This window comes from Aristolochia californica, unplaced genomic scaffold (assembly GCF_029961685.1).
Source record: "Aristolochia californica isolate CCGP_79_NKW_82.1479 unplaced genomic scaffold, dmAriCali1.0.hap1 SCAF_9, whole genome shotgun sequence".
Lineage (NCBI taxonomy): Eukaryota > Viridiplantae > Streptophyta > Magnoliopsida > Piperales > Aristolochiaceae > Aristolochia > Aristolochia californica.
In genome coordinates this window covers 36112990-36125826 of record NW_027182290.1, presented here as the reverse complement: position 1 = coordinate 36125826, position 12837 = coordinate 36112990, and the positions used below count along the sequence as shown (strand labels likewise).

The window sequence follows — 12837 nt, the reverse complement described above, 5'->3', positions numbered from 1 at the left end:
AGAAGAAACTGTAACTAGCAAAGAAAGATAAGTGGTGATTTTGTGGCCTGTAGGTAATGTGAGTTTTGCATGCATTTGGTTGTTGCCATTGTTCTACCAGATTCAGCCGAGCATAATCTTTCAAACTCACTCTTGGAAGTTGGATCAGTTCAATGACTCATTGTCCACTATGCGTAACCAATTAGAAGAGTGGAAGATCTCTGAAACTTGTCTTTCTTGAGTTCATAATTTTCTCCAGCATGCATCCAGTTACATAACTTTTCTTTCAAGATTTTTGCACAGTTGCTTCCATGGATGGGCTTCCTGACCTCCTGAATGTGACTGGTAACCTCCCCTGCTGCAAAGATGTTAATTGCTTAGGGGAGGAGAGCCCCCAGGACGAGGAGCATTCTATTGCCATTTGGACGGGCTCTCACAACAGCTGATGCTGGCATGATTCTGTTGCCTTTTAACTTCTTTGTCTCTGAAACTAGCCCTTCTTGTTTTGTGGTCAGGAAAAATATTGTAAAAAATTACAGAGAAAGCTGTGTTCCAGTTTCAAAGTATCCCAGCCATATCTTTTCTGTCAGTAATGGGTGTGAGTAGGTCTCCACCACGGACCACATGAAGTTTTTTAAGTAGAAAGTGGCTAATGGGCACTTCAGTAGTTCAGAAGCCCCTAAAGCTTTATTTGATCCAAATTTTGGAAATTTGTCCGAATCTGGTACCAGAAAAAGCAAGATCACGGTGAGTACTCTCTTTGTTGCATAATGCGAGCTTCCTTTTGCCCAATAAAAAGAGGTAAAAAATTGAAATTTAAAATAAGAGAGCTGATCAGAGAGTAATTATTTACTGGAGTGAAAGTAATTAATCCTAATAGAAATAATTTGAATCTGTACTAATCAGTAATATTTTTCAAACAACGGTTTGGGCACTGCACAGGATTTTTTTTATTTTAAAAGTAAAATTTTATATGAATAACGCAGTTAGACATTTCGCCGTTTTGTTCACTTTTTGTTCATTCGAGTACCCTCGGTGAAGTCACATTTTCTGGCTTACATCTGAAGACACTGACGAAGCCGCTGAACTACCAGAGAGGACAAATGAGATTGGCAGCTGTTTATGCAGAAGCCTGTCGTCGGGTTGCTAAAGACTTGGATGTTCTCTCCATTGATCGCGTGGTCGAAGATGCAGGAGACCGAAGGATATTTACTGTGCCTCCTCCTTTATTTCATCTGTATGTTCAGTATATCACTTGGGAACCAATTGGACTTTTGGGGTCTTACTTAAGATGGGATGAAAGTCTTGAATCCTCCAAGATTTTGTGAAGTTTTTCATCAGTGAAAACCTGATGAAATGGCGTCTGAAAATTGTTTTGGATAAGATGCACAGGCAGGTTAGGGGTATCGGTTTGGAATACCCTTAGGTATTAGAAATGGCGGTGCTGTTGTTCAATGGTGTTCAGGAATGGGATTCAGGAAGATCAATGTCGATCAGTTGGAGTTGGCAAACGTCAAGCTCTCTTTGGTTTTATGCTCCATGGAAAGAGGAGATTGCACCCAAAAACACTGAATCTGCGGGAAGAATAGGAGCAGTACTTTAATTGAATTTGAGTTCTTGGAGTCAAAGACTTGATTTCATATTCTCTCGTTGAAAAAGAAGAAACGTGATGATCTAGTTTTCCTAGGTGATGAATTCCCCTCCGCATTACACGTACTGAATTTGAAAATTATTTTTATAACAATGTTATGCATCATGAAAAGGTGCGGACGTGGTCCGACCCGGTTGCGAAGGCGCAGCCGGTTCAATGTGATCATCCACTTGGATCACAACCGCGCGGCTCCCAACAGTGTAATGCCGAAAGGGACCAGGTTCTGTTACCTATAAAAGATACGAACTCTTATGGCTCTTCCTCTCTTTGACGCGCTTCTCGTCTTCCGTATACGCTCCTAACTTGCGGGCGGAAAACGAGAAGCCGAAAGTATTTTGCCCTTTTTCTCTTTGTCACCTCCGAGTCTAACGGTTTGCCGAACAGACAAGGTAATTTATCTCCTCTTTCTCTTACGCGTTGCAATGTTCGTTACTCATGGATCGAGAGCGGTCCGCATGCTAGAAACCCTAGATTTTTTCTTACTACCTAAATTATTAAATTTGTGGATCTCTTTCTGCTATTTAAATTTTAGGGATCTGAGAACCCTGAGTTTTTCAATTTATTCGCGTAGACGTCTTCAGATATCGAGGAAATTAATCGTAGGCAACCACTACAAACAAAAAGATAGGCGATCCTCCTTAGAAGATATCGTGGTTGTTTATATATCTGGTATAATTAGGGTTTTCGGTCAAGCATCTATAACACCGGGATTTGTTGTTTAATGGCGATGTGATGGATGGGAGGTGTACGCACGTGAATGTTACTCGTTTTTCTCATCTTTATCTCGTTTGAACACGGTTTACCTATACTGTTCTCTTGGAGTCTATGTACCTCGGAGCTGTTGGGAAGGCAAATTTCTCTTTGAATTTAGGTGCTTGATTTGATGAATGTTGATTCGGCATTTCGTGTTCTAGTTCTATCATTTATGCTGGAAAAGCTATTGAAATAATTTTTCTACAATACGATTGGCAGCTTGGATCTGGACCGTTTTTGAGTGTGGTCTCATTAGCTTATTTATCTGAACATAGCGGCTGGCACGATTTTTGGAAAACATTATATTAGTCAAAGATTAGCTCCTAATTGAAACTTGTTTCTCTTGTTTTGTAATGCCTTTCTCAAATTTTTTATAATCAGCTTCATGAACGCTTATTCCCTGGACTCATGTGATTAGATGTAGAGATTTGTCTAGTGGAGGCTTTCCTGCTAGATTTCTATGCAAGCTCCCCTTTTTCTGGCAAAGATTTTTCAGGCATTAGGTGTTACTCTTTCCAGTACTGTTATTTCTGTTGATTTTTGCAGTCACTATTATTTGTGTTCATTTTTTTTAATTAAATGTCCTTGCACTGGTTCTTTTGTATAATATTTGTCATTTCTCTGTGGTATGCTTGTCTCCAATGCTGAAATATTGTTGTGATGCTGGATGCAGTGTTCCTTACTGGTCACTCATGGTTGTTTCAAGAGCAGCACCTTGAGAAACTATCAAGAATCTTCTGTGTACAGAGGACTGTAAATTCTTCTGGACTGTCAAAATTACTACCTCGAGGGGCCTGACAACTTGCTGTCAGGAAGAATTGCCACTACTCTTCTAGTAGTAGTTGTTTTCAAATTGATTTCTCGGGTCTGTTCTTTATTACTGGAAAACACTTTACACATCCTTACGCTGTTCTCTACCTTTCACAAATCTTGTTGTTCTTTGCATGAGCATGGCTGCTACTGCATCTGCTAGCTCCGGTGGTCCACGATATGCACCACATGATCCGACACTTCCCAAGCCTTGGAAAGGTCTGGTTGATGGGAGCACAGGATACCTCTACTTTTGGAACCCAGAGACTAATGTTACCCAATATGAAAGACCTGGATCAAGTTCATTTTCTGGTCCTGCTGTTCCCAAGTCCGCATCCATTAGCTCATCTATTCATATTCAGCAGTCATCTGTCTCCTCAGCTCAAGCACTGCAGAAGCGTAATGACGAGGATAATCGGTACAATGGAGTTAGTAATGGCGGATCCAAGCTTGTGGCAGCTCCTGCATCTCGGAGCCATCAGGTTTTGATTCCCTTTATTATTGTTTTTTTGCATATGCTATAATTACTGTGGCTTGAATGGAGGTTATTTGATATCTTACTTCTTATTCCCAATAGACGTGCATGGAAACTCCCCCAACTTCTATTCTAGAGCTCTTATTATGATGTGTAGTTGTGGTTAAGCCTTGTGTCTGGGTTTTATGTATCACCTTTGCATCAAAAGTTGATTAGATTGTTCATAGACAAAGTTTCACTTTGTTTACTGGTGCTATGGAAGTCTCTCATTTTTGAATGTTTGCTTTATTTATTTTAATAATTTATGTACTTGAATTTGGTGAAACTTGACAATAAATCTTCTATCCATTTTTTTTCCTGATTTCCTTATTTCATTGGGGGTTGTGCAAATTTGATTTCTAGACTTTTATGCTTATTACTCTTCGAAGTGTCTAAAGTGCAAATTTGATTTCTAGACTTTTATGCTTATTACTCTTCGAAGTGTCTAAAGTGCAAATTTGTATGACAAATGGAGATCATTTCCTCTGATGAGATTCTGTATGCTACAACTGTGGTTGGTATATTCCAGCTATATCCTACTCTTATTCGAGCTTTTGAGCTTTTGTAAATTTTACTATTGAGTCAGGTAATATTGCCAGATCATAAGGATTTGTAGTATTAGTGTAAATAGGCCATTTAGTAGGAAAATATAGACTATTTCCTGTCATATAATTGTTTTGTAAACCAAAAATATATTAAAAATTACAGGGAATTCTAGTAAGCATAAAAATACTGTTAGTTGATAAGATCAGGTTATTGTTAATTTTCTAATAATATATTTTTTTGAACTTAAATTTAATAATATTAAAATTACTGTTTTTTTTTTTTTTTGAAGTGTTGAATTAATGTAGACAGACATAATTTTGAATGTTTGCCACATTCTCCTTGCTGAACTATGGTATTAACGTTTTGGAGATTTGATTGGGCTTGATTTTGTCACCATTTGAGATTTTTGGTACTGTATTTTCATTCTAATTATTCTTTTCCATTGCTGGAATGTATCAGGGTTCAAAGATCAATTCTCATTTACAGGATTTCCCAAATGGTTCAATCAGTGGAGGTTCTAACGTCTACAATTCTGGTTCCAGTGGACAGATCTCTAGGTCATCTGCTAGACAGCAAGGGCCAGCAGTTGTTGGCAGTGCTTCATCTATAGAGTCATATTGCCGTCAACATGAAATAACTGTTTCTGTATGTCTTTTGTAACTTATAGCACCAGACTTGATCCTGTACTAGTTGGTGTTTGAATTACATGCAGTGTTTGTATCTCTTTCAAGTTTTCCATACAAATGCATGGGATATTTATGTTTAAGGCCTGCTTCCTTGATGCTCGTGTAGATATTATTATTATGTTGTTCAAAATTAATTTTCTTGTGGTTAACTAGTCATGTAATATGGACTATACTTTATGTCTGTTTAGATCTTGGTTGAGTTCTTGTCCTGTTGAGTTAACTTGGTGGGAGTTAACTACCCAAATACTGAAGGAATTAGTTAATTATTTAAAACATCATTAGATTAATCATGGGTTCTGTAACAGTTATACTCAAGACTAGACTTTTACCAAATAATAAGGTAAGTGTATGGAGATTTTCAAAGCATGAATTTTCAAATTTCCCTGTCCAACAGTACTCTGTTTTATTTATTTATTTATTTTGGAAATAAGGATGTATATGTTTTATACTATTATTGATATTATATTTGGTTAAATGTAGCTGTTTCATCTAGACAGAGTGTTTTTTAGTAGTCTAGACTTAGCAAAGTTGTGTTTCTATTTTACCTGTGTTGTTCTTGCATTCTTGCTTTGCGGTTTTTAGATTTTTCAAAACTAAAGTTGTGTTTCTGTTTGACGTGTCTTTTCTGCATTCTTGCTTTGTGGATATTAGACCTTTTAAATGAAATTGATTGTTTTTGTTAATGGTTACTCATAGTGGTTATATATTGGCATCTCAGGAAGATGATGTACCGGCCCCATTCACAACATTTGAGTCAACAGGATTTCCCTCTGAGATTCTTAAGGAGGTATGATTCAGTTTACGGATTTGTGTATGTTTCTTTGTGCGCTTTGTGGTCTAAAGCCTGAGTGAGTTTTGCTCCACCCTGAGACTTTCCAGCAATCTCTGTATGCAAGTTATGTGATTATTAAGGGTTCCGGTTTGAATTTTCAACTCATGTCCATTTTTCCATCTGTACTTGTTTTTTTGTCGCAGGTGCGATATTCGCTCCTGGGAGGAGCTTATGTCGTACACTGTGCCCTGATGTTGTGCCCTCTTTCGGGGGCTTCGATGTAGTTGGAGTGCCTATTCGATGGACCCTATTTGAGAAGGGAAGGGCTTTCCAAATCACCAGTTCGTGGCCAAGGCTGCCCCTCCGATGATATGGTTCAGTCTGCCATTCGGTCCGAACGGAAGAAGGCCCCTTTCTCTCCTGCTCCAGCTTGCATCTGCAAGCAGCTTTCCACATGTGAGGGGGATTCGCTTCTGCTAGCGTTGTAGCTCATCCCTCCTCTTTAAAATCCCAAAGAAACAAATCGAAAGATAGTTTTTGATGCTGGTCATCCTCATGGGAGTCTCGCGATTTTGTTGCATTGTCAGGTACACCATGCTGGGTTCTCTGTGCCCACCCCAATCCAAGCTCAGACATGGCCAATTGCCTTACAGGGTCGTGACATTGTTGCCATTGCAAAGACAGGTTCTGGGAAAACTTTAGGTTATCTTATTCCTGCCTTTATTCACCTCAAGCGGTTGCGAAACAACAATCAAGTGGGTCCTACTGTCTTGATCCTGTCGCCTACAAGGGAATTAGCAACACAGATTCAAGATGAAGCTGTGAAATTTTGTAGATCATCAAGAATTTCATGCACGGTTGGTTTTCTCTATGAGCTTATATATATATATATATATATATATATATATATACTTATATATATATATATACTTATTACTAATTTGTTAGTTCTTTTTGCTGCTTATAGTAACCATAGCTCTACGAGCACTCTTTAATTATTTTGGATTACCTTACTTGCTCTTTTTGCTTCATTTAAAATTAACTGGACAAATTCATATCCCCATAAAAAATTGTGGTTCTTGTTGACTGATAAGCCATAAAGCAAAGTTTTTGAACAGGACTGCTGAGAAGGCTAAAATTGTAGATGTACTTTGTCATTCAACTGAAGAGCTTATTTTACAACAATTTAGGATTTTTGTACTTGAAAAGTGAGATATTTTATTATTTTAGTATATTTCTCAAGTAAGTGATCCAGAAAAGAGCATTTCAATATTATTGGTATTTTACCTTTTTCTGGAATGGGGGATATTGTTTAGACTTTTGGTGAGATTTGTAACCCTCTTTGTAGGAACTGAACCATTGATATTTATAGCGGTTTCAAGGATGAAGGTTGCGATGCTTTGTCTGTGGACTTCTAGTAGTACTTGAATTGGATGTTGTCTTTTCTTGTGTTTGAGCCTTAGTTCTGAATGCTTGACTAATGCATCCATAGCCAGCTTACCCTTTCTTGCTATTGAAAAAAATTGCCTGTTTTAGGACATGGTAAACTGGTTCTGACAAGATGTTTTGCATTTTTCAGTGTTTGTATGGAGGTGCGCCAAAAGGTCCTCAACTAAGAGATATAGACCGTGGAACAGACATTGTTGTTGCAACACCTGGACGACTAAATGATATTCTGGAGATGAGGAAAATTAGTCTTAGACAAGTTTCATACCTTGTGCTTGATGAGGCAGATCGCATGCTGGACATGGGTTTTGAGCCTCAGATAAGAAAAATTGTAAAGGAAATACCTACTCTTCGCCAGACTCTCATGTATACTGCCACATGGCCAAAAGAGGTCCGCAAGATTGCTGCAGATTTATTGGTTAATCCTGTGCAAGTTAACATTGGCAGCATAGATGAGCTTGTTGCAAATAAGTCTATAACTCAGGCGAGTCGGAGGGATTTGCAAGTGTTTGTTGTTTATTATGCAGTATTAGGATTTAAATTATGTCCATGAAAAGATTTATTAAGATTGACACCTTTTTGTCTACTTGACAGTATATTGAAATCATAACACCTATGGAGAAGCAGCGGAGGTTGGAACAGATCTTGCGATCTTTAGAACCTGGTTCCAAGGTCATTATTTTCTGCTCAACGAAGAGGATGTGTGACCAACTTGCACGTGCTCTCACAAGGCCATTTTGTGCAGCGGCTATTCATGGAGACAAATCTCAAGGTGAACGTGATTATGTTTTGAGCCAGTTTCGTACAGGGAGATCTCCAGTTCTTGTTGCTACTGATGTGGCTGCTCGAGGGCTTGATATTAAAGACATCCGGTACTTCTATTTTTATTTTTATTTTTATTTGTTATTAATAGAGTCTGTCTCTGAATTGAATGATAATTTGGTCTCTTTCGTACCCAAAAAAACTAAAATTTTGGTATTGCACTTTATAAACCTTAGGTTATGTTGCTATTTTCTATTGAGATCTTTAGATTTGAAATTAGATGATTATTCTATGGTTAAATTTAAATAAAAATTAAAGAATTGGCATCATGTTGTTAACAGTCATTTGAAATTTTCTGCTAGTCAGCAATTTTAGTTTTTTTTTTTTTTAGTTAATGCATCCCATAGATCTGGGACCTACAATGGGGTTTCATGGCTGCAGAAAAGCATATGGTGGAGTACTTAGACATTCAACTCGTAGTTGTTGAAGAGAAGTGCTTACCAGATGGTATAAATAGGAACCATAAAAAGCATGCTGACTTACAGCTCAGTCGAATCTGATTTTGTTTGTTGAAATATGAAATCAATATGAATTTACCAATCTATAGCTATGAAGATCATTTTATTATCTTAGCCGAATAATGCCAATGGGGAGATTGGATGCACTACATGTTAATTGCTGGAGTTCAGCATTTTTCTTGACATGCCATAGCAGGTGAAGGGAAAGTTCTTTAGTTGTCTTTAGGCCAATTAGTTTTTTTTTTTTTTTTAAAGGAACAGTTACATATTAATTAGAGGCCAAGCAACAATAGAGCCAAGTGATGATAGGGTTGAAGTACCTTGTGCAGAGGATTGGAGCAATGAAATGAGTTTTTGGGTGGATGTTGGGGAAAATTAGAAAAGCTGAATTAGAAATGCATGTTTAGTGAACAGCTAGGAGTAGCCACTGTAGACATGAAAAATGTTTGATCATCCTTTTAAAAAAAACTGAGAGATTAATATGGAAAAGAATTGGCATGTTTGTCAAAGATCTGGTACTGCACCTGGGTAGAAGTGTTTTGTTGATGCGGTTGAGAAATTGACATAGTAGCTAGCCACAATTAAGAACATATAGGAAAAGCTCCAGTATATACTATTTTTAAGCAAATGATGGAACAATTGATTTTTTTAAACCTTTTCAAGGCGGAAGGGTTTGGTGACACTATTCAGTAGTTCCAAAATTTACAAATCTTATAGGTATTATTTATGCATCATTATGATTCAGCGGTTAAATCAGCAGGCAACTTGGAGAACCAGTTAACCAATCACTGCAGCCAGGTTTTCTGCCCTTAAATTGCGTCATTGCACTAGGTATCTTGGATTGGACTACATTTCAGGGGGTTTGCCTTACTGGTCTTTTTCTGGTAAAATTGACTATGTTGTGGTCCAAAGTCAAGAATGAAAGAAACGGAAGATTAGGTATCAGATGTCATTTATGGAAATGATGCTATTTTTTAGTGATCTACTGAATATCAGATAAAAGTGCTCACAGTATTTCAGGTTATCTCTCTCTCTCTCTTTCTCTGTGTATTTGTTAGCCCAATTATTGAAGAAAGAACTAGAATTCGGTGAGAGTTTTAGAGGAGAGGACATGTGGAAGGATAACTTCGTGCACAAGAAACTTAGGTTTACGAAAAGTTTATTGTCTATATGGTACTTACATCTGTATTAAAGAACTAGTATTTGGTGAGAGTTTTAGAGGAGAACTTGTTGAAGGATAACTTCGTGCACAAGAAACTTAGGTTTTTATGAAAAGTTTATTGTCTATATGGTACTTACTTCTGTATTGCACATGCATAGCTTCCATGTTAGATTTCTGATGGGACTTGAGTGAGCTTGGCCAATCCTATCATAAAGGATTTAAATTTAATGGAATATTCTAATAATATCAAACATTCGGTCATAATCAATCATTAAAATACAAAAAGTTGACTCTCCCCTGATTTGCTTCTGGACGTTATGTGCATGATTAAGGCATGATTGTTCTTCTCCTTTTCTCGGGGGCGAGGGGCTCACATTCATGGGTGCATCAGAAACATTCACATTTTGTTGTGGAGGAGTCACTGAGGTTCTTTTCTCATCGTGCGAGTGTCTTTATCCGTTCCACTGTAGTTATGCATATTCTCTGATAACGTGCCTGTGATTTGAAAATGTTGCATAGAAATGGCTATATGGTGGAGCTTAGTTTTTTTGTGGGGACCATGGTGCATAAGAATGGTAGTTTTTAATACCTTTGCATATTATCTTCCAGGGTAGTAATCAACTATGATTTCCCAACTGGAATTGAAGACTATGTGCACAGAATTGGAAGGACTGGGAGAGCAGGTGCCACTGGTGTGGCCCATACTTTTTTCTGTGAACAGGATGCTAAATTTGCTTCAGATCTGATCAAGGTTCTAGAAGGAGCAGGACAGCGAGTTTCTCCAGAGTTGCGAGATATGGGGGGGCGAGGTGGTGGTGGCAGGCTACGCCGTCCCTGGGGTTCTGGTTCTGTTGGTGGTCGTGGTCGGGACGGGGGCCGACCTTATGGAGGTGGTCGCAGTGAATCTAGTTTTGGAGGAAGAGGTGGTCGGGGAGCACCTTTCTCTTCCGGAGGATGGTCAGATAGGGCCCTAGGTGGACGAGGACGCAATGATTGGAATGATCGTGGCAGGTACTCACCACCTTACAGTTCATTAATGTGGATTCTTGCAGTTTGTGTTACTAATTGTCCCCTTGTTAGTACCTCAATTGGAACTTTTAACTTGAGATTTTTCAAAAATGATGACAGGAATGATCGTGAAGGTTATTATGATGGTGCACGTGGAAGATTTGATATTAGTGAACGACAAACAGGTGAGAAGGTGGCCCACGTCCGCATTAGGAGCCGAAGTAGGAGCCGTAGTAGGAGCAGGAATAATGGCCATAGCAGAAGCAGAAGCCACAGCTTAGACAGGTTTGCTGGTGGTCCTCTGGTCCATGGGCGATCTACTGGTTCTGCGAGGGAAGTTCATTCCCCACTTGACAGTGAGGATGTGAGAGGAAATGAGCCCACACGAGCAAGCATACGGTCACCGATGCCATGGGGCCCATCTCCTCCACCTCGTCATGAGGAAGGGCTTGGTGGTGGTGTTGGTTCACCATCTGCAGTGAGGCTTGAATCTCATTATCGAGAGGATGAAGATGAGGAGGGCATGATTCCACCTGAGGATGGTGTAAAAGGTGTGATACCCTAAAACAAAGGGGTAGAGATTCAACCAGGGAACTGGTTCTCATATCTGATTTTTTAGTCGTTGCACAAGTGGAGACCCTTTTTTGGTTTTTTTATTTTGTAACCTATAAAGGCATCTCCTGTATGTTGTATTTCATAATTTACGAAGCACATCCTTAACCACTTGCAGGGTAAGCTAAAATATTGCCCGAGTAGTTAGATGGTTTACCTGAGGAGAAAAGATATGATCCGTTTTCTTTGATCTTTTGTTGCCAGTCTGTAACTGGATTATTGACTGTGGAAACTGTTAGCAAGGCTTCTGGTGAGTAATCAATTTTTTGGTTGTGGAAAATGTGCAGTGATATATTTTGCACCTTTCAGAATGGAGAAGGAGAAGCCTTCAACATACATATTGTCATTTGAAATTATCTATGTTCGATGATTGGCCTTATAGAAGGTTCACTCTCAAGCGGGTAATAATACTAGAAGATTACTAATCTCTCAAGGAGAGGAGAAGCTTGTTTGGAAAATAGAAAATTATCTATGCTCAAAGGTGTGGCCTTATAGAAGTACTAGACGTAGATGAAAATTGTTTTGTGGCATTTTGAAGTTTGCTGGTTGTGGTTCATTCTACGAGCGTTGACTGCGAGTGTTATCTAGTGAGGCCTGTCAGAGATGATTGAGAAAATACGAGCGTTGACTGCGAGTTTCGCGTCCGGTTAATCAGCCTTGTTTCAATCACGTTCAAGACGCCACTCGGCGAGGCACCGTTCCACCGGGCTAGCTATAACCATGTGGTCACCGTCCTTTTCTGGAGAGCGCGACGACATCATCTCTTTCAGTAATTTGAATCAGATGTGAGGCGTCGTTGGTAACCGTTGTGTCCGAAAGAGGGCAACTAAACCCAAGCTAACAAATCGCTTAATGAGAACTCAAGTTGCATACTGTGTGTCATCTCTCGTTGCCCCAGAAATTTAAAGACAACAAATAGCTGGTTTAAGCAGAGAAATTGAGTAAAAGAATTTAAACCACAACTAAATGACAACAAATTACCAAATTTAATTAAACGAAACACGTTAAAAAACTTGAAAGCTTCCGTTATAGAAAATTACTTTTGTTGAATTTAATCAGCAATTACAACCGTTAAGGCCTCTGGGATCAAATTTATTATGACAAACAATCGCCAACATACATAACTCGGCCTTAAAACTGCTTCCCCGACTACTCAAAACTCTCAAATACCCTTAAACCTGGATGGGTGGGATGAATAAGATCCATTCACGTGAACGGATAAGCGTGTTTAGATGATTAATCATCAGCCTCTATTTATTCTTTTAACGGACTTAAATTATATCGAGACCATTATTAACATAAGCTAAGCCCGGTAAATCGGAGTGAAGTTAAGTTCGATGAGAGATTTGGTCCCCTTTCTAACTGAATCATCAAGGTTTTTTCTCTAGGAAAATAGGAGTCGGTTTAGCGGATTCCAGACAAGCCAAAAATGAGTTAGTTAGAGCAGAAGGGTTGAGTTTCACCCTTTTGACTCCGCTTATTTAGTCCAAAATCCGAATGTGATTAGATTTCCCAAAACAAAAACCATCATCTTCATCTAGAGGTAACCGAGTTAACTCGGTAGGAGTATGTGTGTAATTTGGGCCCACCGTCTGGAGCGGGGATAGGATGGAAAAAT

At 38.8% G+C, this 12837-nt stretch overlaps 1 protein-coding gene across 1 annotated transcript; it reads left to right on the top strand.

Annotated features, from left to right (window-relative positions):
* Positions 1-1909: 1909 nt before the first annotated feature.
* On the top strand, positions 1910-11499 carry LOC137940158 (ATP-dependent RNA helicase-like protein DB10). The gene is made up of 9 exons (XM_068785092.1): positions 1910-2019; positions 3057-3675; positions 4713-4898; positions 5658-5726; positions 6299-6568; positions 7291-7641; positions 7752-8029; positions 10209-10610; positions 10728-11499. The coding sequence occupies exons 2-9, from the start codon at positions 3328-3330 to the stop codon at positions 11170-11172; spliced, it is 2349 nt and encodes a 782-aa protein (XP_068641193.1). The 5' UTR covers positions 1910-2019; positions 3057-3327; the 3' UTR covers positions 11173-11499.
* The last annotated feature ends 1338 nt before the right edge of the window (positions 11500-12837 follow it).

Coding starts and splice junctions, on each gene's coding strand:
- LOC137940158 (XM_068785092.1), top strand. CDS start 3,328: ATGAGCATGGCTGCTACTGCATCTGCTAGCTCCGGTGGTCCACGATAT. Junction 6,569..7,290: donor CATCAAGAATTTCATGCACG/GTTGGTTTTCTC, acceptor TGCATTTTTCAG/TGTTTGTATGGAGGTGCGCC. Junction 10,611..10,727: donor GATTGGAATGATCGTGGCAG/GTACTCACCACC, acceptor AAATGATGACAG/GAATGATCGTGAAGGTTATT.